Source organism: Struthio camelus, chromosome W (assembly GCF_040807025.1).
Source record: "Struthio camelus isolate bStrCam1 chromosome W, bStrCam1.hap1, whole genome shotgun sequence".
NCBI classification, from domain to species: Eukaryota; Metazoa; Chordata; class Aves; order Struthioniformes; family Struthionidae; genus Struthio; species Struthio camelus.
In genome coordinates this window covers 49,072,402-49,096,311 of record NC_090981.1, presented here as the reverse complement: position 1 = coordinate 49,096,311, position 23,910 = coordinate 49,072,402, and the positions used below count along the sequence as shown (strand labels likewise).

The 23,910-nt window shown below is 38.9% G+C and overlaps 1 protein-coding gene across 10 annotated transcripts; it reads right to left on the bottom strand.

Annotated features, from left to right (window-relative positions):
* Window positions 1-1,605: 1,605 nt before the first annotated feature.
* LOC138060835 (mesoderm induction early response protein 3) lies at window positions 1,606-22,760 on the bottom strand. Of its 10 annotated transcripts, none has more exons than XM_068924370.1 (14): window positions 22,521-22,724; window positions 21,696-21,720; window positions 19,599-19,744; window positions 18,442-18,576; window positions 17,491-17,625; window positions 15,901-16,021; window positions 13,596-13,681; window positions 13,341-13,413; window positions 10,581-10,732; window positions 10,080-10,161; window positions 7,799-7,893; window positions 5,893-6,020; window positions 5,576-5,721; window positions 1,606-5,482 (listed from the first exon to the last, which is right to left on the bottom strand). In XM_068924370.1, exons 5-14 carry the CDS (start codon window positions 17,614-17,616, stop codon window positions 5,025-5,027), a joined length of 1,467 nt encoding a protein of 488 aa, XP_068780471.1. In that variant the 5' UTR covers window positions 17,617-17,625; window positions 18,442-18,576; window positions 19,599-19,744; window positions 21,696-21,720; window positions 22,521-22,724; the 3' UTR covers window positions 1,606-5,024. The 10 variants fall into 10 exon arrangements, with proteins under 10 accessions (XP_068780471.1, XP_068780467.1, XP_068780473.1 ...); XM_068924366.1 differs by lacking the exon at window positions 18,442-18,576 and adding an exon at window positions 20,738-20,853 and having other exon boundaries at window positions 22,521-22,539; XM_068924372.1 differs by having other exon boundaries at window positions 7,799-7,890; window positions 22,521-22,537.
* Window positions 22,761-23,910: the final 1,150 nt, after the last annotated feature.

The window sequence follows — 23,910 nt, the reverse complement described above, 5'->3', positions numbered from 1 at the left end:
AAGTTATTTTTTTTCCTGCTAAGTTAATGAATTGAATCAAATCTGTTTGCAGAGTAGTCAGACGTGTGCTAGAATTGAGGCAAAGGAGGGGGCGCAGGTAAGGACCAGCTGCAGGGGGGGAAAAGTCCAACACGCCAGGGCAGGAAGAGGCTCAAGACCTCAGCATCGCACAAAGGCACCAGGAGAACGTTTTGGTGAGGCACCCTGACCTCTTTCCATAGCAGTAGGCTAAGATTTGCTGGAAACTTTAAACTACTTTTTAATTCCTTTTTTTTCTTTTTTTTGGCTTCAGAGAAAGCCAAAAAAAAAAAAAACAAAAAACAAAAGCACCCAAGAAACAAGTAAGAAGTGCTTTAGCAAGCTGGAGTCGAGGCATCTAGTTTTTGCCTTCTCTCATTCTGCATTTGAGTTTGGACACAACTCAAACTTAGTGATTCCATGTGTAAGTACCATACAAGCTTCAGGGGTGCAGAACCTTTGCAGTGGCAGAAGTGAATACGTCCTGAGATATTACTTTAACCACCTATATTTCCATTAAAATAACTACTGAGTTGGGATTTGACGTTTTGAATTACAGATACTAAAACCATTTAAATCCTCCAACATTACATGGCTAACCATTAATTGTTTCAAACCAAGGAAGGACTAGATTGGGTTGGTGATTACAGTTTTTGCTTTGTTTTCCCTCTCTCTGCCCCAGTGTTTAACTATGATCTTTATGCTCCACCACTAGAAAAAGTGAGGTACTACATGTAAGCAGAGAGTTTTGGATAGGTAGTTTCTTTTTGCTTGCTATAGCAAATATCATTAAAAACAAGAACAAACAAAAAAACACAACAACCTCCCCCACCAAAACCTCTTAAGTGTGCTATTCTTGGAGAAGGGGAAGCAAATCTCATTGAACTACTCGACAAATTACTTCTTTTACTATTCAGATTTGTATCAACTGCACTAAGCAAAGTAATTAAAAAAAAAAATCCTTTCTTTACCTGAAGTTTTACTGTGCTAGCTATTGCACAAATAAGGACGTTGGGCCTAGGTAGTTGCATCACTAATCCTTTGACAGAATTGGTATTTAAGATCTTGGACCCTGAAAAGCACTTGTATTACTTTTAGGATTAGCATCTGTTTTCTTGATGGAAAGCAAAAAAAAAAAGCAAAGCAGCTTTTAGTATTTCAAATATTCTATCTTAAGGCTGAGCACAGTAGAATTGTTCATATCCACACCTGTGATCTAGCCTGCTGTGTGAACGTAAGTGGATTTAAGGATTTGGGCAAGTTTTCTTATACAAAGGAATGGGAGTGTACACCCCACTGCTTACCACAGGGTTATACTGCAGTCATTAGTTACTTTGAAGCTACTTTTAAGCCTCATCTAAGAGCTTGCTATGCTTAAGCCATAGTGTTTGAGGGAAATCATTGCTAACTATCTACCTACATCGTTTTTAAGTTTTCACTCTTCCCTCTGTAACATTAGGTAGAATGGTAACGTGCACTTTAGTGTTCCCTGGAGCATCTTAAAATGCATTCAGAGTTACTGCTAAATAATTCTGAAAATGAAGTGGTAAACATGGTGCAGATGCATGAAAAGCTTCACAAGTGAAGAAAGGTTTCCAGACATTTATTTCTGGAACTGTACACCAGGTATTAAAGTACAACAAATACAAAATAATGCTCAAAAAAATCAGTGTTTATGTACAAATATTAAAACCAATGCAACAATAGCGACTTCCTCTTGAACATCTGATACTAAAGCCTGTTCCGATTGTCACTAAATCTGTTGTTATGCACAGGGTACTTACTTGGAACTGAGAATAACTGGAATCTCTGTTTCATTAAGAGGACTATAACCATACCTACTGTATTTTACAATTGATAGTATTTTCCTTCTTTTAATGAAAAATAGGAATAAAAAAAATAGTAACCTTGTCATTATTTTATAAATTACTGTATTTAGTTTCCCCGTCTGTAGACAATGTGCTTGTAACGCTGGGCAAAATAGTGTCCCTGTTGGTCAGTTTATCCATTAGTTTACATTCAAAGCTGAAATATTCACTAGAGACTTTGGTTAAATTAAGTAGTATCACTATGTTCTACTGGATCTGAAGTTTTCATACATTTTGACCCTCAGTTTTAAAAAGTAAAAACAGGAAAGAATTGCACAATTCATTGACCTAATTGTACACAATTTAGTATTCTGCAAAGTATTGTACATCCTTCAAGTAAATTCAGCAGTTTGACCATGACAAGAGGAAAACTAAACATTTAAAAATCTAACATGAAAAGATGATGTATGACTAACAAAAATAAAAAGTATTGCTATAATCACAGCACCAGTTACACTTCTAAATGAATCAGCTATCCTCTTCAGATTCCCTGTACATAAAAAGGATACATTTACCAACACTGCAATTGCCCATTACGGATTTTTGGTTTGTTTGTATGAAGAAAAAGTGTGGCAAAGGACAAAGAATTCATCACAGTTTGTTATAAGAATTGTGCTTCACCATCTAAGAACCAAGGCAGTATTTCTTCATACGCCTGCAATTCAGTTATCTTCATGCTGACTTTCAAAACGCAATTCTTTTAATAAACAGTAACAAGCTCTCCATTTAAATGTTTAAACTGAGAGAAAAATAAGTAAGTCCAGCTTTCAAAAGAAAATTTTCAATAAATAGCTATTTTACATGGATAAAGTCATAGTGGTACAAATTTATGAATGTCACATCAAGCATGCACAAAAATGTTACTATACACAGAAGTAGTCAGAAAATATTGAAATAGATATCTAAAAAGATATGAAGAATTTACATATTTACAAAATCTTGCAAATTATTGCCTCATTTTAACAAGGAATTAAAAGTAAACGATACCAGCTAGCTAGCCAACAGGCTAAATAAGATCAGCATTTAAAAATCTATTTGACTAGCCGGAATTCATTTTTCTCTCATATCATTTTCTGAATTTTGGTCAAAAGTCTTTATTAAATAACTAAAGTGTCCATTCAACTTGCTGACAACCCAAACCTTAGACAAGTCTCTGTCTACATTAAGATCCCAGCAATGCATAGATAAACTGAATGTATTACTGCATCAGCTAATGAGAATGGGCATGTTCATTTAAGTGCAACTGGTATAAGCATTCAGTCATCTTTGTGTAATGATTTTTATACAGACCAGCCACTCACTGTAAACCCATAGTTAAACTTGAATGTATAACAATGAAGGATTATGGCCAGTATTTTACAAAATTGCAGAAAATGTGTTGATTCAAAAACAAAAGAAACAAGGTACAAAGTTCAGCACAAAACACAGCAACAAGAAGCTGACAACTTGGCTAAAAATGTCAGAGTACAACACAGGGCCAAGGCTACCCATTATTTACTGTGTACTTACTAGAATTACATACTTCAGATGTATAAGTTAAGAGTTGATTACAAAATTACCTCTACTTTTGTCCACTGTGCTAAACTATTTTTTTTTTAATATGGTAAATGTGCTATTGCGTAAACACTTCAAAGCAATCTTCATTACAATGCTGTAAAGAAAACTCCACACGCTGCATCCAAAACTCAGGATGTCAATGCAGTTCACAGTATGCATAATAAATACCCTCTTCCCTTTCAAATATTAAAGTCACTACTTTCTAATTACTCAACGTAACCTTGAAGCAATTACTACAAATATCAACAATGCAGTCAAACTTAATCATTTAGTTAATGAAAACAACTTAGTGGCAATTAGATTTGTGATATGAACAGTGCAAAGAAAAGTGTGGAGGGAAAGGGGTAATGTAATCCTACTGAAATAAATTGCAGTTTCTTATTAAAAAAAAAAGAACCCTGAAAGTTGTATGCTACAAGAACATATTACAAGCCAATATTACGTGTGGTTTGACACTTCCAGAAGAATTAGAACAATCCTTTTCAAGATAGAAACTTTGGGGACGGTTAAATTGCACTCAGTGTTTTCCTACTTGACCAGGGTAGTGAAGTGCCATTTTTTGAGTCAATGACTTGCCAAAACAAGTAAATGCAATCCACGCTATAGAAAAACTTTCAAATACGTACTTCAAGGTTCTACTACTTCTATGTAAACTAGATAGCCCCTCAAAACTGTAACACTTTGAACTGCAGTGCTCCAAACAATTTAAGATGTCCTCCAAAATGTAAACTGTTTAGTGGTAAATCCTAAGCTATGCAGACTGTAGCGTTACACAACATCAGCTACCTTAGGAAAAATTAAGTTACACGATTACATTACTCTTCAAAGTTGTGGACAAAACCCATCAGAATACAATAGGCTAAAACGCATCTGTTTAAGCCAGTAAGTTTAAAGTACACAGATACCTCTGGTAGTATAATTACTTCTGTGTAAGGTAGCCATGGCCTATAATTTTGCAACAGCATCCAAGCGCAGGTCTTCATACTTTACTCATTTTAAGTCCCTTGTGCTAGCTTCCACCAAGATGAACTTGCTGTTTTGTAAACTGAAGTGCTCTAGTTTAGTATCACATGAGAGAAGGTTCCGTTTAAAAAACATCCTTGTATGTTTGTGCAGTTTAAATTAAAGAAACCCATCCCTGCCTTTATTTAAAAAAAAAAAAAATGCTACATTGAGCAGGGATCAGGATCGGTACCTGTAAACATTGTTATTCCACTGCATCTGTTACGGCAAAAGTAACTTAGACTAAAAAGCCACTCCAATCAGTTCAGAACTTCTGTGCTGGTTTTGAAATGGTGGCCTCTGTCTACAGGCTTTAAAAAAAATTGAAGCAGAGCTTAAAGCTGCACCACAGAGTTCTCTTAGTCCAAACTCTGCCGAACATCATATGACATTTCCACATTTATGGACTGAAAAAAGAAATTACTCTTGATAAATCAAGATATAGTTCTATACATACAAAGACATCACTGATGTCATAAAGTTCAAACTTCCAGTGAAAGACTAAGCAAACCTGATAGCTCCCATCAAGTTTACTACTACTGCATAAAGTACCCACTGTTTGTTTAGTTCTCTGCAGAGTCATTCTGAGTGAAGGGCGGTATGTTGGTGTAGAGTGTGGGTGCTGATAAAACCATTTGTCTCATTTGCAGATAGACTGCTGAAGTCAGCCACTGAGACAGCCATTTTGGCACTGGTAATATGATGTGTGTGGTTCTCAAAGTCCACACCAAGGTTATTTACAGAGACATCATTCATGAAAGATTCCGGGACAGCAATTCCCATTTTCAATCTCTTTGCAGGTCTTTCTGACTCCTCACTGCACATGTTCATTGGGTTAATCTCCGAATGATAAAAGCCAGTCTCAAATAAATTAAAACAATCACTTTCACCATTGCTTGGCAAGTTAAGCAATTCTTCTGTTCCAACAGGCACATGATTAACTGGTGCTCGGGGTAAGCTGTCCATAGGAGGAAAGGCATCATCCAGGCAGTTCACATCGGAAGTGTGGCAAACTGTAGCTACACTATTGGTCAATGCTGAAAAAAGATGAACATAAACGCAAATAAAAATTATTTATATAGTTGCAACAAAAAGATATTACCTTATACTTAATTTTTTTCTTGATTTACCTGTCAACTCATTGGCAGTGATAGAGTTCAGAATGCTTAGCTGTTGATCAGGGATGGACTCCGTTCTACTATTAGATGTTAAGGCTGAAGAGTGTACTGCTCCACCAAGCGCTTCTGCTTCATCTACCAAGCGATCCATGTAGTCCCTAGAAGAACGTTATATTCATAATGGGTTGTTTAACACGAAAACAAGGCCTAAAACAAAAATGGATTTGAGTTGCCACTGCCACATTACACTGCAACGTTGGGAAGAGAAACGATCTTCTGTGGTCACAATTTACAACAGAAAACATATATACCAAGAATTTTATACTTACGTAACTCCTGGATGATGGTTGTATCTCTTCTTCCCAAATCTTGTTTGCTGAGCAAAGTAATCATAACGTTCTGACTTTTTCCACATGTAGTAAAAAGCCACACACTCTGGAACTGTTCTGGTTCTTACCTAAAGGAAGGTGAGAAGAATTGACAAAATAAATGCAAAGACTTATGTTTTGTCATCTCCCCATTCCCAATATTCCTAGAATATTGTTAGTTTTGCTATTCTAGGACCTGGAAAAAGCCAATTCAGTTATGAGATTTTAAAGATACGCACAGTTTCGAGTAGGTATTACATCTGTTCTACTGAACTAACTTCAGTCTTATGTAAAAAACTGATTAAAACCATATCTAGACCTGAAGCATTTCAATTCATAACCTATGTAATTTTATACTACACAACAGACACTCTCTTAAGAGGGGAAAAAACTCAGCAAACCTATAACCTAAGAGAAGTGAAACAAGAAAGCCTTTAGGCACTTCTCCTTTTGGGAAAGTTAGGAACTGCTGAGGCTTTGACAACTATCGTGCACAACAGTAAATGATCTAAACTACAAAACAAAATTGTAGTCTTGTGAGAAAGTATAATTTAATCTACATTAACCACTCATCTCTTTCCCCAAAATGGAGATCGCTATGCAAAGTCAGATTCTTAGAGAAGAAACCATTACTATATTCTTATGAAATATATTCATCTTTAGGTCCAGAAATATTTCAGATCATCACCAGTCCCTAGTTCTAGTATAATTTTTATTATAAACTAGAATATACAACTATATCCAGATACAGTCTGACAGTAAACTATGCTTATGTTAAGAGCTTGATCAAACTGATAGAACTATCAGAGGCAAGTCCCAAATGCCTTGGGTGTAGTAAAGAACCTTGCTAGTTTGAAACACAAACGTAATAGATAGAGAGGAAACAAACTGATACTTTCCATACAGAACTGACATCAGCTTGTCCTGGGTACCAGAAACTGAATTAAAAAAGATCTTTCCCCAAACTTTCTGACATTTTACCTCCTCAGTAAAAACCCAATGGATTCCATAGACAAATTCTGGTCCATCGTGACAGATACATCAACGCATGTACTGTGTTGCACATTATAAAAAAGTATTTTTAAGTCTTTTTTTGCAACTCTGCTGAATTACTGTTTATTAGTAAGTTCCATTTAAAATTACAACTACCCAAATGTTTGCCTTAAGGCAGGTTCAGCCACTAGTAGCTGACTGTTTTTCCAACAGCAGCCACAACCCTATTAAATATTACTTAAAATAAGACAAAAAGGCAAGTCTCCTAAAGAAAAAACTCAAGATGGCATCAAAAAAGGAAATATACAGGAAGTTTGGAAACATTCATTTAAACATATTATCAGCTATACCAAATGATACATATTTTTGATAAAGAAAACAATCCCTATTTTTCAAGAGGAGCAGAGTCAATCAGAAGCAATTCAGATCAAGATTAGAACTCCTTCATCAGCTAGAAACCAGAATACTCACAGATGACTACAGCACTCTATTCTGAGAATACAGGCGTTAAGTCTGTTTCTGCAGAATTACACCCTTCTGGTGACTACGGCAAAAAGAGGTTACATCAAGATGTAACCACAGCCATTGTACGGAAATACTACACTTCGAGGAGAAGCGGACGTTTAAACTAAATTATAATAATTCCTAAGTGGTAATAACGTAAACACAAGTAGATTTCAGAGATAGCATACTGACTTGTCTTGCAACCCTTTCCAATGACATGAGATAAAAATTAGCATAAAAATAACAAGTTCCTTGTAATATGCTGGTTCTTATTTCACTCTTCTGTTAAAGCAATACACCTGTCAGAAGCCATGCAGATTTCTGGCATTACATCATCTACCAATTCTTCCATTAACTGTAGAACAGTTACCTTGTTTTTCTGTATGAGATGAAAGTCTTTTCCATAAATCAGAAGTGCATGTTCAAAGCTTCTGCATTCTTCTTCTGTCCATGCTGTCATCTCTTCTAGACAATTACAAAAGTAATATGATAAACTTACTTTCACCAACTAACCTTTCAGAGAAAGAGTAAAATATTTGTGCTGCTAATGCATGAAAATCCAAATGCACTGTAAAAAAAAAAATGGTTCAGTTATTCAGAACCATGTTCTCTTCCCCTACCGCACAGATGCCCAACCTAAAATTTAACATTCTTGTTCAGAAATCATGATCTCTTACTTTTAAGTCTTTCTAGCATCTTTGAGGGGCAAGGCCAACGGGCATTTAGAAGCGTTCATTTTCTATTTCTTTTTAAAGAAACTTGTCATCAAAAATAAAAGATTTGAAAAAAAAAAAAGCATCAAGATATCAAGAACATACTTTTTCCTGAAGTACCTCTTCTTACAGAGGATACAAAGAACAATGGTTTTTGGAAAAAAAGTAATACAGCAACCTGATTTAATTTTTCATAAAGCTATGGTTTCTAAAATTAAATTTCAGTTTTACAATTAAAAACACACTAAAAAAAGAAAAATAATCAAACAAGGGGCTGATTTACTGCATGGCTGCAGTATTTCATAACACATGTTTTATGACAAAGCAGTTCAAATTATATGAAGAGTCCAGTTTTGTCTCAACTATTCCAGCTTTCCTACGTTGATTATGGCTTTGCGTCTGGATATAATAAAGGAGGGATATTGCAAACATCTTAAATTCATAGTGGTGATACAAAAAGTTTCTCTTCAGCTGGCATTTAAAGTCAACGGGGAAAAACCCACAACATTTCAAAACATTTCTGGAAGCAGATACTGGAACGAAGACCTGTCTGCTCCCAGATGAAGATGATAATCACTCAGCTACAAAACCATTTTCTTTGTCACCCCATTAATTTTGCACTCTTTTCTACAGCATTCCCCAGCTTCAAAGAGAAGAGAGGGTTGCCCTGTAAAGTCTTAGAGTTAAGAAATTTGAGAAATGTGGATGTGAACTCTCAGTTTGAAAAGAGCATTAAACTTGAGTGGGTAGAACAGACCATAGCATAACGGTTATCCTAAAAGACAGGCAATGACAGCATTATCATCCCTTATCATATTTAACTAGGATATTATAAGACTCATTTGACTGTTTTTTTTTTCTTTTTTTCCCCTTTTCTTTGGAAGCATGAGTACTAGTTCTCAGGATGGAATTTGGGTTCTGAACTACAAATTGATAGAGGTACTTTTCTGTCCTGAACCAGGAATTTAAATCTCAGAGGCGTGGGATTTCAGACACAACCTTGTGACAGGTACTTCCTTATTGTTTAGCTCTACACAATCTCTTCTCACATGAGTTTTCTGGAACACCATTCTGCTACTCCTTATTGTCCCCTTCAGCCGTACCGTAGACGCTTAGCTTTTATAGCACCTAACCAGTAACCACTCAAGTCCCGTTTGGATCCAGTTCTAAGAAGTATGTGCTATGCTGTCTATTTAAGTATGCGCTATGCTGTCTATTTCTACCAGGGCACATAGTCTGCTTCAGCTTTATACAACACGTACATGTTAAAACACTGAACAAAAAAAAAAAAAAAAATCTTTGCTAAATGGTAAACTCCATTTTTCATTTAAGGGAGTAGTAAAGTTAGGGAGAGGATGGAAGTTCGTTTTCCACTGTAAATTCAAACAAAGCTCTCCTCACTTTACCTAAGACCTGCAGAACTATATGAAGGAACCAACTCAGGCTGGAGTAACACAATGTACTAACAGTATACTGCAGTATCTGTGCAGTGAGGAAGAAAGTGGGGCTCGTTTATATAGGCAGCTATGTTCTCCTGATTCTGGTACAAATGTTGTTAGATTATAATTGACCTGATCTCAGAAAGTACTGTAATGTGGATGAGAACTGCCTTGTGGGAAGCAAAATCATGGCTCCCCTTTCCCGCTCCCCTCTCCCACTCCTTATCTGTGCCATCTATCCCAGCTCTCACAAGAGCAGTACAGGGAAGGTGAGGATAAAAGGTATAAAAGCTGATCCTGCAACCTTTATACAAGTTGCCAATTTCTCTAGCAGGAATTTCCAGCTGGCCAACAGTCAGAAAATATCTAATTTGTGCCAAAGACAACATGCAAAAGGACATGCTTGTCATTCCAATTCCTACTTAAGGTTTTTCTACACAAATTTATTTTATTTTTTTCAAACAGACATTTCTGAAAAGTCAGGTATTCTCTATCTTACCCTGAGATGCCCTTCCATTTGAGCAGTATCTCTCAATTGCTTCTTTAACATTATGGCTACTTTTGAGAAGTTCATAGAGTGCCTACAAAATAGAAGAAAGTCTTTTTAAAGAGTCAAAGTTTGCAAATATCCAGTCTAAACTTCTGAAACTAGCTTTCAGGGAGCATGCCTCATGTCAAAATAGAGACTTTGTCATTATATATGATAAAAGTTTAAAAAATAAGCAAAAGGAAAACCACCCAAAAGCTGAGGCAAGATTTAAGGAAATGTAAGATCTTATATGCAATTATTTAAAAAGTTAGATTTATTAAGAACATGGCAATGCCAAAAACAGACTGCACATGCTTACAATTACAAATAAGACTCTGACCCCATTAACATCTAATTTAAAAAAAAAAAAAAAAAGTTGAGTATTGCTGCCTTTACAGTATAACCAGAGAAAAAGAACATATGCTAATTACAAACCAATGTGTCACAAATGGAACAGGATACAAAACATACTTGTTCATTGTCCCGTGTATGTATTCCTTCAGGAATTCTGCCAATCATTTTCTCATTTCCTGTTCTCAAAGAGGTTTCAAAAAGGTATTCCTTAACTTTGCTTTCTGAGATCACATCAGGTTTCCAAAGTAAATGGTCTTCATTTTCATATGCTGTTAAAAGAGAAATCCATTAACACCAGGTATGACATTTTAAATACTATAACATTAAAAAGCCATTTCACAAGACAAAAAACAGGAACACAGAAGTAGTCAAATCAAACACCATCTTGCTACTTGTAAATTGCAGCTCACTTTTTCCCCAGAAGCCTGAGTTAAGAGACAGACCCTACAGTGTGGTATGGTGAAGAGATTTGGTTCCCATTAGGAGGGGATAAGGGACTGAGCTCTACAGATAGAGAGTCTTTACAGACAAGCAACTTGTTGACAGTTAGACAACTCAGGTCAAATTATGTGTCTGTACACACCATCTTCACATAAACAAACTAGCAAAACCACTCAGTTTTATTCACCTGTTTTTAACAAATAAGCTATAGTTTACAGTAACAGAGTAGGTTATTACTTTGATATTTCAGACATATGTCAGAAGAAAAAGGAGAGAGGTGGCTAACTGGTCATTTTCAGCATTTCCCAAAACTTAGTGGAAAGTTTAGTGTTTGCCAAAACATATATTAATATCTACATACATATATATATACATATACATACATACACACACACACACATATATATCTCTCAACATATACTGATATCTAGATATGAATACTATGATTTCTTGTTCTGGTCATTAACAACTAGCCTTAAGGGCTACATTATAGATTTTAAAGGCTATCAGGATTTACACTCCTACTTCAAAGAACACTGAAATCACATGTGGATCTCTTAAGTAGCATATTTCAAAGACAATATATTGGAAATATACAAAATTTGGCCTGAACCTTTGTCAGTCTATGCATACGTTTAAATTCTAGATCAAACTACATGTTCTTTACTCTGATCAATGGATGTGATTAGCATTACACATGATCTTTCACGTACTGTTAACGATACAATATTTGAGAGTTATCCAATTCAACACACACAATAATCATAATGCCTGTTACAGTAAAAGAGATGAAGAGAATCAATCAAAAGTGAGAAATAAAATTGTGTCTCCTCAAAAAGTGCTATTATGGCTTAAGAACAGGGAAAGCTTTCAAACAGAAGCATTACAAGTGTAAGGCTTAGAGAAGAGCTCACTGCCATCTAGGACGATTCCGGTAGCTGTGAGTACACAGCAAATATAAAACCTCTGCTTGCCATCACCAGCTCCTCATGGAGCATGGAAGAATCTTCCACAGAATCACCATTACATAGAAGTCTATGAGTTCTCAGTTACAGCCAAGTAGTTCTAAAATCCCAAAGCCTCCTGACACTCAGCTTCGACCTCCTTTGTCAATCAAGACAACTCAGCACTTTCTAGAGTCCACATCTGATATTCTCAATAGGAGCTGCTCAGGCTCTCCCAGCTAGGGGTTACCTCTTTGTTCTTGGCCATGCCAGCGTACAAGACTCTCACTGGTTCTCTCTAGCACCCGTTCATTCCAGACAAAGTTGTCAGTTAAGCCCTTCCTGCTCATCCTCCGGCTATCGGCCCTTCTCCATGTCTTGGCCAAGGACAAGTAAAAAAATGAAAATACTTACAGGAATATCCAGATAAATCCTGGTTTAATCCTCTGTCTCTTACCACTGGTAAGCATTCTGCTTGAATCTCAGAAAACAGCAAACTGCCCTATATCTCTTATGCAAAACAAGAGATGTTCACCTTGCTAATGCTTCCAACTCTATATTAAATGTTATTCCCTATTGCAAAGGATTGTTATTTGAAAAGCATTGGATAACGGTGAAAAGGCTTGAAATGTTTGACTAAAATAATACTCTCATAAAATGTTAGTTTGAAAACAAGTAATGTAGAGGATGTTGAAAACTTTCAGGAAAAGAAAAAAAAAAAGAATGCCCTTTGTTTATTAACATATCCCCCAAAACTGTTCCTTGATTTCATGGCTGTTCCACCCATGAATAGATTTTTTCAATGTTTATTTTTTGAATTCCATGGCTGTACATGCTATGCTTTTCCTCACAGTAAAGATTCTTAAAGATACCTAACAAAACTCTTATTAAAAGCTCTTTTTTCCCTCATCCTATCACAACTGCAGTTTTAACCCAAATTTATACAGGAATAACATTATATTTATGACATTGTACTTTATGAAACACAAAATATATCACAGGGCTTGCACCTTCTGCTTGTGCTATGGAATTTTAAAATAGTTTATTGCTTTATGTTTTTCATATCCGTTCTGTAACCTATACAAGTTAGGCTTGCCAAAAAGCAAGCAAAGAAAAATATTGTTTTGGAGATTTTCAATGTAAATCATGCTCTTAGTCCAGTTATGATCTTCTGAGGAAAACATATCCTTCTTGACCCATTCTGTTTGTTGTCTCCTAAGATTAATGGATACTTCAAAATTAATGTTGTGTTCCCACCCGCTCCCCAATGCCTTCTTGAGAATGGCCTCTCAATGTTTTAGAATCATATTTCTGAGAAATAATCATTTGTGTGTCTCCAGTTCTCTAGTACTTTTTTTTTTTTTAAAAAAAGGTCTCTGATACTTTACCTAAGCCAATGACTTTCTACCTTATAATTAAAATATATACATACTTTTTCATCATGGCTATGTGTAAGAATAAGATAAAAAGTAAAACAATCAGAAGAACTTACCCTTTTCATCATCACTATATCTGCCAAGGTAAGGTGGAATTTCAGCCTGATACTGTGAACCAACCATTATTTCCTGAAGATGCAACAAAAACAAAGCTATTCGTTTAATATTAAATGAATGCAAATATTAAAAAATACCATATAACGTGGCGTTCAGCACAGAATTCCAGAATTAAGGTACTAGGTGTACTATAAATCTTTTTTTTCTTAGTAGTAAAGTTTTTATTTTAACTTTTTTGTAGAAATAGTCATTACCTTTCTCAAATCTTCAGAGGAATTGCCATTGTCTGCCTCTACATCTTCACCATCTGATTCTTTATCTCCATCACACGTAGTGTTTGCTTCAGACATATAAAGAAGTGGGTTTTTAGCTAAGAAGAATTTTCAGTTCAGTGACAGAACTACAAAAAACTAGTAGATAATTTTTTACTTTTGAAAGGAGCACCTGTTTTTATTCAAGGAAATACTGATCAAGAATCTGTTAATCTACATTTCTATCAAACTACAGCATGAAGTCAGAAAGTGCTGCTATTTGTATACTGCAGAATTGAAACATTTGCCATCACTGCAACTGAGACAGTCTACTATATTTCTAACAGTAAAAGGAAATGAACTAACTTTCCTTCATCAATTTTTCGTCAATAAAAGCTTACACCTTGCAGAAAAGGTATAAGAGAACAGAAAAGTACCAGGGCTATGAATTAGCCCCAGTTAATCACAAAGAAAGTAACACTGAAGGCAAGTACTTATTGCCTAACAAAACCTTTAATCAGAGATTTTAACCGATGTTCAAAACATTCTTTTAAACAAGGCTGCGTCAACATGAAGATACAGCAGAGACATACAAAATGCATCAATCAAAAACGCAGCTGACTGCTTATTCCTCTTTACTCCCTCCCCCCCCCCTTGTGAGGAAAGACACCAGAACATTCCAAGTAACTTAATACAGTACTTCACAGAGTAAATCATATTTTAGTCTCTGGAATGCTACGGTATCAGGTTCTGAAGTAAATATTTTTAAAGATTTATAATCTTAAATAAAATGGAATCTACGGTTATGGTAAGATTAAAGCTTTTCTGTATTCTTAAACTTCAGTAGTAAGACACTCATGAGTATGGTTGCAGTTTTAACTTCTTCCTTCCTCGTGACTAACCAGAATGGTCAACACCCGAGACAATATTCTCGATCGTATGGACTGATGCTTTTCTGCTGTAGTCATTCCTACAATCACAGGTCTATCTCTTTTTGCTGTTAGAGTAGCAGGTCAGAAGCTAACATGAATACATGGTCTAACATGCCTGAATAATCATACGCAACTATTTTTTCCAATTAATCCAAGTTTAATAAGATCTCACAAATTAAATGTTAGAAAGGCTTATCTTGCAACTTAAGTTTATCTCAGTCTCAGAGAAACTAATAGGGCTGGAAGAAAAAATGAAATTGCCAACAGCACAGAAAACTGACTGTTCTCTCCCTGAAATAGTGAATATTGGATTTTAAAATGTTCAACCAAGGGTCCTAATACAGAAAGAGTAACATCCGAATAGAAAACTTTGGTAGCAGAAAACATAGATGACCTAAATCCTCAGAAAGATGAGGGGCTAATCAGTTTTTTTCCAAGAAGCTGCCACATTTTCAGTGTCCTATTCATCAACGGTTCACAAGCGATATTTAAGTGCCAGCAAGTTTGGGGTTTGCTTAAGAAAAAAAAGAGGCATTACCGTTTATAATTTTTTTAGATCTGTCTTTCTATATGAATGTCTTACACTATATAACCAGCAGCATGGAAAGGACTGCAACTGGAGGTGATTCAGGTAGCATATCCCCTCCATCATCCCTCCTCCCTAGAAGGAGGAAGAGCTGACAGAAATGGCTCAAGATACTTTTCAAATTCAAATCATTATAAACTCCTCCATATTGCTCTAATTCCAGGATACCACTGACCTATGCAACTGCAACAGGCAATGAGGAACACCTGGCCCAAACTGGATAACTGCACTCCTGGTTCTCAGATCTTGCCTGTAACAGTTCCATGGGCGGTAAAACTTTAGCAGTCTTGGGTTCATGGGCCGAATCCCATAATACACCACAATGAGGTCCAATTGCACGCTGTTGTATGTGTGAAGGGAAATAATACCACAGAGAAACCATAGCCCAATTCATGACCTCAGACTGAATGGAGGAACCACTGCCTTAAAAAAGCGGCAATAATTTTAGTAGAGGAATACTAATTTAAAAGAATGGTTACGTGTTCACGTCATTCAGTAACACATCAAAACTCATGGAGTGTGTTCCTCAACACCACATTAGCTACTAATTATGGGAAGTTATCGTATTTGTAGAGTTATTAACTGTATTTTTGCTTTGAGCACAGTATCAAATATAGGTCTTTTAGGGAAGCGGTTAATACCAACCAAAGACAACATCCATGGAGAACATCCTGCAAAGTACTATTCCTCAACTCACAGTAAAGTCAGTAGCATACTGTACTTTCGATATTTCAAGCTAAAAAGTTATATAACATTGTACTGAGTACTACTATAACATAAGATTTCCTACATCTTAACGGTCGAGGAAAGAAGTCTGTAGCCTCATGTGAAGTAACTGATGGTGTCAAGTCATCAGCAGAGGACTGTGTTTCTTCATCATCACCTGACAAGAGGTCTTTGGCTATTTCCTCCTGTATCATTAAAATAACAACAACAAAAAAAAACCCTCAAAATGACTGCTAAGCATAAACTAGTACACATTTAGATTCAGCAAATCATAAGGCCCATTAATTAAATTGTTTTACCAAAACTAATTTTAGCCTGGACTCCCTTAATATAAAAGCTAGTTCACTCCTCAAACCTGAGAACAAGTAGAGCCATTCAGTTCAGAGCTGAACACAGGGATTCTTCATTCCCCCTCCCGCCTCTATTAAAATAAAACATACAAGAAGCAACTTCTGCAATCATTAATCTCAGAGGTCCCTCCAATTGCCTCTAATGAAAAATGCCAGTGGAAATTGCTTCAAAACTTAAAGACTCGTCACACTTTGCATCACAGATCTATCAAAACTGTAACAGGCTGTTATGCTCCTAAACTCTGGAAAAAAAAATAGCCAAGAGCAGTTGTACATGTTCACAGAGAAGACAGTTACAGACATTAGACAACCTGTTATCTTCCCAAAACACACAAAAAAGGGAGATTTCTGTAGGTTAAAAAAAAAGGGGGAAGAAAAAAAAGAAGAAAAAAAAGCACACTTCCTCCATTAGCTGACACATTTGAGCCCCTCTGTATAGAGGTTAGGGAGGGAAAGAACTGTATTAGACAACAAGCCGACCACATTTTTGTAGCCTCAACACAATGGTGAATCCTAATGAGAATCAGATGTGCAGAGCCATCATTATACGCTACTTTCTGTGGAGTTTACTATTACATCATACTTACAGAAAGTTAAAAAAAAAAAGATAAATTTAATATCTACAGATTTTATAATCCAAACTACTAGCTGCACATGCCTTATAGCCAAAAATCAGATTACAGTCTCAGAATTTAAAATCAGTCTGCAAATCACAAAAACTGAAGTTGCAGGTTTTTACATCAGCAATGCAATACACAGTCATTGCAGATAAAACAACTTCTCTCTTGTTCCCCAAAGTCCAGAACTTTACAAATGATATGTATTTGAAAGGAACATTGCAAAGCATTCAAGAGTGCATTTTCGAGTTATCTACATAAGTTTTCATGCATGACATGCATGCTGGAAGCCAGAACTATTATTATTTCTGGAGTTTGCATACATTAAAATAAGATGTAGAGCCTTTTCAGAAAAATCTCATTTCTCTCTTTTTTTTTTTTTTAAATAAATATATTAAGTTCTTTAGATACATTCTGAAAGACCTGTGAACTTATTCTTCTCTCATTTGTAGTAATATAGTGCCACTGAAGTTGTTATGTATTTGCAAGTGCAATAAATACTTTAGAATTAGATTCTCAATGTCCTTGAAAAAGAATGAATTCAGAACAACACAGTAATTCTCAACTGCAAATTAAAAGTGTCAAAGATACGTATTTTGTAACATTAAGAGACAGTGAAATATAATTTGAGGTCACATGGGCTTTTGCTTTTAAACTGTAATACAGGGGAGAATGCTTCTGACTTACTTTATCTAACGTCATATCTGGAAGTTCATCTGCAAGTTCACTTGGAGAGCTATCTGCACTGGAACCTGCCATAACTGGAATCGTGGGTTCATAGCCATAGAATGCCAGTAAATCTTCCAATGGCATGTTTCCTTCCTAATACAAAAAGATTTACAAATGTTTCATCACTACGCCAAATACTTGTAAGCAGTTCAGGTCTAAAAAGACAAGATGCATTTTGAAATACAAAAGTGAAAAAAAAACAAAGGAAAACCTAACTGAAAGTAGAAGACTTCATCAGAATTTTAAACTATTCTCAGGCACATGACCGAAATAATTCATAATTTGGCGTACAGTGAAGTCCTACCAGGTTATTGAAGAAAACTGTTTACTGGATAAACAAACGAACAAGACTTTTTCCAAAGTTAATCAATTACAGTTTATTTTTTTATTTGAAAATTTGCTTATCATCTGATTCATGTGACAGAGCATAAGTGATTTACTCATGCTCCTTCAAGACAGAAAATACACAAATAGATAAATATCTCCAAGATAGAAAGTACAGAAATGTAACAACCCCTCTACAACCAAGAACTGCAGAAAAACGTGAAGACTTTAGTCCTACAGCTTACAGTTACAGTGTGCACTCAAAAAACCCACAAAAGCAAACCGTTACAGCAACCTTTTATTCCTCCTTTCCATCTCCTGCACAACATATTTAAAATGACTGTTGAGAAGGTGATAGGAGAAAGACAGCTAATGATACAGAAGGTAAAAATCGAGTGAATGACTTTGTTTATAATTTGTTTTTCCAACAGTTTTTGATTAACCCATTTTGTTAAATGTCACCATACTATACCTCTTACCACAATTAATAAACCAGCAAACCCTGGAGATTTATGTGTTACCTGATTCAAGCCATGAAAGAATTAGAAATATTTCCAATATTTATACCTTTAAAAGTTGTATTACCTTTAAAAATTTCTTGTTGAACTCATATACTGATTAAATTACTTGTTTTCTTTAGTCAGCTAGGTCTTAGTCCTGCAAAGACTTTTCACAATGGGTAAACGTAAACTCATGTCCAAGTCTTTCCAGGATCGGGACCTAAAGTAATAAAGTGTTTAAGATGAGTGGCTCTCAGTTCTTTTTCCTTGTATTACTGAAGCAATAAGATCATTTTGTGGAGTAATAACTCCATTTTAATCACCAGAGTTGGCAAACTGCTTCACAATTATAATTGCAAGTTCATACCAGCAAAAACATAATTGTTAAGAGGAAGGTATCAGGACAAAAACCTAGTAGCATAAACATTGTCAATTCCACATTTAGAAAATATTTTTTTACATTAAGTACATAAATACAGCTTCAGATTTGATTCTAGAAATTACAATTTCCTGTAAGTTTTTTGGACCAAAATCTGCAGTTATGCTGAGTGATGTAAGTGGGTCATTGAACAGTAATGTAACTAGCATCAATTTGTGGGTGTTTAGCATTCAACGAGTGTTTAAAAGGGGAGACACACTGGAATGGATGAACAAGGGGTTTAACAGGAAAAACAAGTAATTAAAGAGTGTAAAATGGAACAGGAGAAGCCAAAGAGCATGCTGGTCATTTTGTGCACCCACCAAACGCCAAATTCATGAAACTGAGCCTGAGAACCACCATTTATGCAAATGTACATGATCCATCATGCTTAAAACAGGATTGTTTCTTTGCAAATTGGAAAAACAGAGACTGAGCAACAGAATGAAACAAAGCCAGCTGTCACTTAATGGTATTTGCAATGTGTAATTTTAACTTAGTTTCAACTTTTTAAAATTAGAAGTGCTAAGAATTGATATGAGATAATATCACTCTCAAACCAGCTTCTGTAATTTCTCTTCCAGAGTGAAAGCCTTATTAAATGAAAGAGAAGAACTGAAAACAAACATAACACTACTACCTTTCTGAAGCTAAATTCAGCCTTTTTGTGAGGATGCACCACTACATCCTGATTAAACCTGATTCAAAGGCATCTTGCAGGCAACTGCATTACGCAATACAAATTCAAGAGCAGGCCGAGCGTACTTTTCACTAAAACAGGTGCAACGCATACAAATGTTTAGGAGAAGGTAAATCACTCCTACCTTTTCTAAATCTTCAATTTCGGAGCTGAAATTTTTGCTTTCTTCCATCATTTCCTCTTCTTCGAGAGTTCGCTCATCATCATAATCGTGTACCAGCATTTCAGCAGAAGGGTCAAAGTCATGATCCTCAGAGGATAAAGAGCCAACTATCAAAAAAAACTAATTTGAGTCATTTTTTTCCTACACCAACACACGAAATTGCATTACAGTAGAAGACAAGGTAACATGCATTCTTCTACATACAGGGTCAGAACTCTCAGTGGAATAATGGGAACCAATTCCTATCTACTTAATAAATACAGCTGTTTTAGGTGACCTTCCATTTTTGCATTTGTAAGTAGCAAATAGGTGCAACTTTTTCTCTGGCAGTATACAGTAGTTTGAAACAAAGTTTCAGAAAGTATTTTCCCAAATTAATATTTTACTGAATAAAAGGAGTGTCGAAAACATCACTGAAATCATCACTAACGTAGAAAACATACACGTCACAAGATTTAAAAGGTTGCAAGCATGTCAACTGTGCCTTATTAATCAGAGATTGTGATTTGTAGTCTTTGACCATATTTATATGATTTACAGCTATGATAGCCAGTGTACCTTTTCACTGGTAAACAGCTAATGGGTTAGGAATCAGCTTCCTAATACCAACAAAATAAATAGTGAAACTCCCTGCAGATTTATTTAGTCTCACAAATGAGATATTTTGTTCAAACGAACTCAACTCTAGTACTTGATCAAGAAAGGAAGAACAAACATAGCAGAGCCTCAAGTAAAATAGAGGAAAATATGACAGAAATAACAAAACCCTGGTTATGGATCACAATAATTGACAAGTTATTGTGACAGCTCTGTAGTTCAACACTTTTTCACTACTCAGGAGGCTACTCATAAGTCATCAAAAGTGCTGTTCTTATTTTAAGGGAATTTTATCAACTGTTGGGAAGGTTATCATTACATTCAACAACTTCTAAAGATGCAAATATTCTGCACTTCAAAGTCAGTGTTCCCAAGTGAAAATTACCGAAATAACACTGTTGTTTTGTTCTTTCATGTTCACTTTCTTATGGCTTTCAGGATGGAGAAAACAAAGAGATTAGGATATTTCTCTTTCACTTCTCGTTTCCCTTTCTAGTTCTTACATGCTAGTGCTCTGTTGCAACGTTTGGCTTACAAGCAGCAAAGAAAAGGATTATTAAGTATTATTTCCATATGAGATCTTCTGCACATCAAGGAAATATCTACAAAGTTCCTTCTCCTAAAAAAAAAACAAAACAAAAAAAGCTGTATTCTTCTTCACAGTACTTCTAGCTTTTGAAGAGACACTAGTATACACTAACACTTCTGAATCTTAAAGCTTAATTTTTAGCAATTGTGCTAAGCGTATTCCTTATATGCAAGAAATACAGGTAGATTTTGTTTATCCAGCTTGGCTAAAACGATACTGTGAAAGTTCACAGTACCAGAAGGGAAACATTCAGGAGAAAAAAGCTTTTTATTCACATGCTATTCATATTATAGTCTCACAGAACTCTCAACATAGTTGATAATACTACTGCAATTACAATAATTACATTTACACAGGAATTTTTCCAGGGTTGGATATTACATCCTGATTCTTCAGCTTTTAAAGAACTATCAACTGTTTTGCAGTAATCTTTCATGTGTGTGTGTATACACACACACACATATAATTTTATATATAAAAGATCACTACTAGATGGTTATTATGTGCGTATGTGCGTGCATATTATCAAGAAGCCCGAATTTTACACAAGCCCGTAGCTATCAGTAACGAGAGACGAGGCCTCCCTCTGCACTACACGGCTTTACTGAGACGCTGACGTAGAAACACTACAAAAACTTTGTTCTCATTTATACGGCTTTGAGCAACTGGAGTTAACGGAAGAACTCCTCAACACACATCGCCTTCTTTTAAAAAGCGGGCAGCCTGAAGTTAGCGACGTGAATACGAAGTACTTAAAAAGCCACTAGGCAGGAGGGGATCCCTTTGCACAGGAGCAGGAAGGAGCGAGCGGCTGCGGGCGCGGAGGAGCCCGGCGGGGGCCTGGGGCCGGGCAGCGGCGGGCGAGGACCAACCTGGGCTCGAGCTCCCGAAGGACGCCTGCGGAGGGGAGGGAGAGCAGAGCAGAGTGAGGCGCGGCCGGCCCCCGCCGCCGCCGGGCAGCCGCTGCAGCTCCGCGCCGGCCCCCTCCCTGCCCTCCGCCTCCAGCGCTTTTCTCCCCTTTCCCCCACGCCGCCTCTCTGCCTCCCCCGGGCCAGGCGGCCCCGCTCCCCTCGCCCCTCCGCCCTGCATCCCATTCACCGCTCTTTCCCTCGCTCGCTCCCCGCCTTTCGCTCCCGCCTCCTCCCCCCAGAAAGCCCCCCGGAGCCGACACCCGGCCCGGCCCGGCCCCCGCGTCCCGCTCCCCTCCCTCCGCGGCCCGGCCCGGCCCGGCCCGGCCGGGACATGACAGGGGCAGGCGGCGCCCGAGGCAGCCGGACCGGCCGCCGCCTCTCCCCGGCTGCCAGCCCGGGCTCGCTCCTCCTCCCTCCCGCCAGGCGTTTCTCCATCGCCCGCGCTGTGGCGGCACCGCCGCCGGCCCGTCCCGCGCCCCCCGAGCCCGGCGCGGCGGCCGCGCCCCCCTCCGTGCCCGGCCGCGGCCTGCCGGCCGCCCGCGGGCTGCGAACCCGGCACCCGCGCAGCGCGCAGCCCGCCCTGCGGCCTAGTCGCGCAGGCTCCCGCTGCCCCGGCGCCAGCGGCTCCGCCGGCCCCGCCGCCGCCGCGCCGGGCCCCGCCGCCGCCGCGCCGGCCGCGGAGGCGCCTTACGGCGATGGCGAGGCGAGCGCGGGCGGCCCGCCGCCGCCGCGGCCCCGCGGGGAGCCGGCCGAGCCCCGGCGCCCCAGCCCGCTTTCCCCGCTCACCTCCGCCATATTGGGACGATCGGGCTGAGCAACAGCGCTGCGCCGAGTGCCCGGATGGGGCCGCTAAGCCAATGGCAGCCGCCGAGCCCCAGCCGGAGCCGGCCAGGGAGGGCGCGGGCAGGCCGGCGGCACCGGGCTGGCGCGGACGACGACGAGGAGGCGGAGGCGGCGGAGGCGGCGCGCAGAGCAGGGGCGGCCCGCGGCACCCCACCTCCCGCCTGGGCCCGGCCCGCCGCCCCGGCTGCCGGGGGCGCCCTGCCCGCCCGGCCCCGCCCGGCCCCGCCCGGAGGGGGCGCTCGGCGCCCACGGCGCCTCCCGCGCTCTGCTCTGGGGTCCGGCCGCGGCGCCGCGGGCGGCGGGCGGCGCGGGTCGGCTCGTCTGCGGCGGCTGTAAGTCACCGCCGTGCCCCGGGGCCGGGCGCGGCGCGGCTGTGCCGGGCTGCTGGTGAGGGGAGCGCCCGGGCCTGTCCCCACGCGTGAAACGCTGGGGGCAGCGCAGTGCCCCCGCCTTCGCGCCCGCTGCCTGCGGTCCGGTGCGAGGTGCGAGTGAGGCGGGGGCTGACACGATAAGTGCGCAAGGTAGTCGTGTGTGTTCCGTTAGTTTTTAGTGGTGTGTTTTGCCCCCTCTCCCCCCCCCCCCCCCAGAAGTGAGAATCTGAGCGTTTTCAGCTTGATTCTTTAACCCAAGCTGTGAAGATTCGTGCTTTTAACTTTGGAAATTATATGTTTCTGCTGCTAGCCACAATTGCATCCACCGTAGCTGCTCTGTCAAACGCTGCTCTGCTTGAGGGGTAAATAGCGTGCTTCGCAGCAGCAAGGCACTGCGATCTAGCCCTCTTACAGTCGCCAGGTCTCCAGACTTTGTCCCGTTTTCAGAATTCGGGAGGCTAACGGCTATCCTGAAGTAAGTAGTTCCCGTGATGTGTCCTAAGTCAGCTTTGCAGGCGGTACGGAGATCCCAGGCTATTTTAAGTACCTGAGGAACGGAGCTCTGTGCAGTGTAATTTATTCTGCTGGGACATACTGATGTGAGAAACAGAGTAAATTAACTTGTGTCAAATTCTGCGCTGATGATTCTGGTCTAATTCCAGCATAAAAGCCGTTTGTGTACCTGCAAGCTTCATAGCAGCCTAAGATAGGAACGTCCCTACAGACTATAAACGGAGGGTTGCGCTTTACATACCTGGGTATTAGATGTTCACAGCATAAAAATCCCAAAAGTCTGCGAGAACTCCTTTTCAGGAAAGCTGTCACAGTCACAAGTAGCTCCAGCAGTAACTCGTCTTTTGATCCCTGATTTGTCTTTTCCCTTCTCCAAAGTTGCGTACAAAGACTAGCCTGTATGTCTTGACGCTCATCTTTTTTTCCTGGTATGTCAGAGTGCATTGCGT

Bases quoted from the DNA above. Each gene is read 5' to 3' on its own strand.
- LOC138060835 (XM_068924363.1), bottom strand. The intron at 10,162-10,580 runs GTATGTTTTGTA...TCTATTTTGTAG, and splicing joins ATACACGGGACAATGAACAA to GCACTCTATGAACTTCTCAA. The intron at 5,722-5,892 runs GTAAGTATAAAA...ACGTTCTTCTAG, and splicing joins AACCATCATCCAGGAGTTAC to GGACTACATGGATCGCTTGG.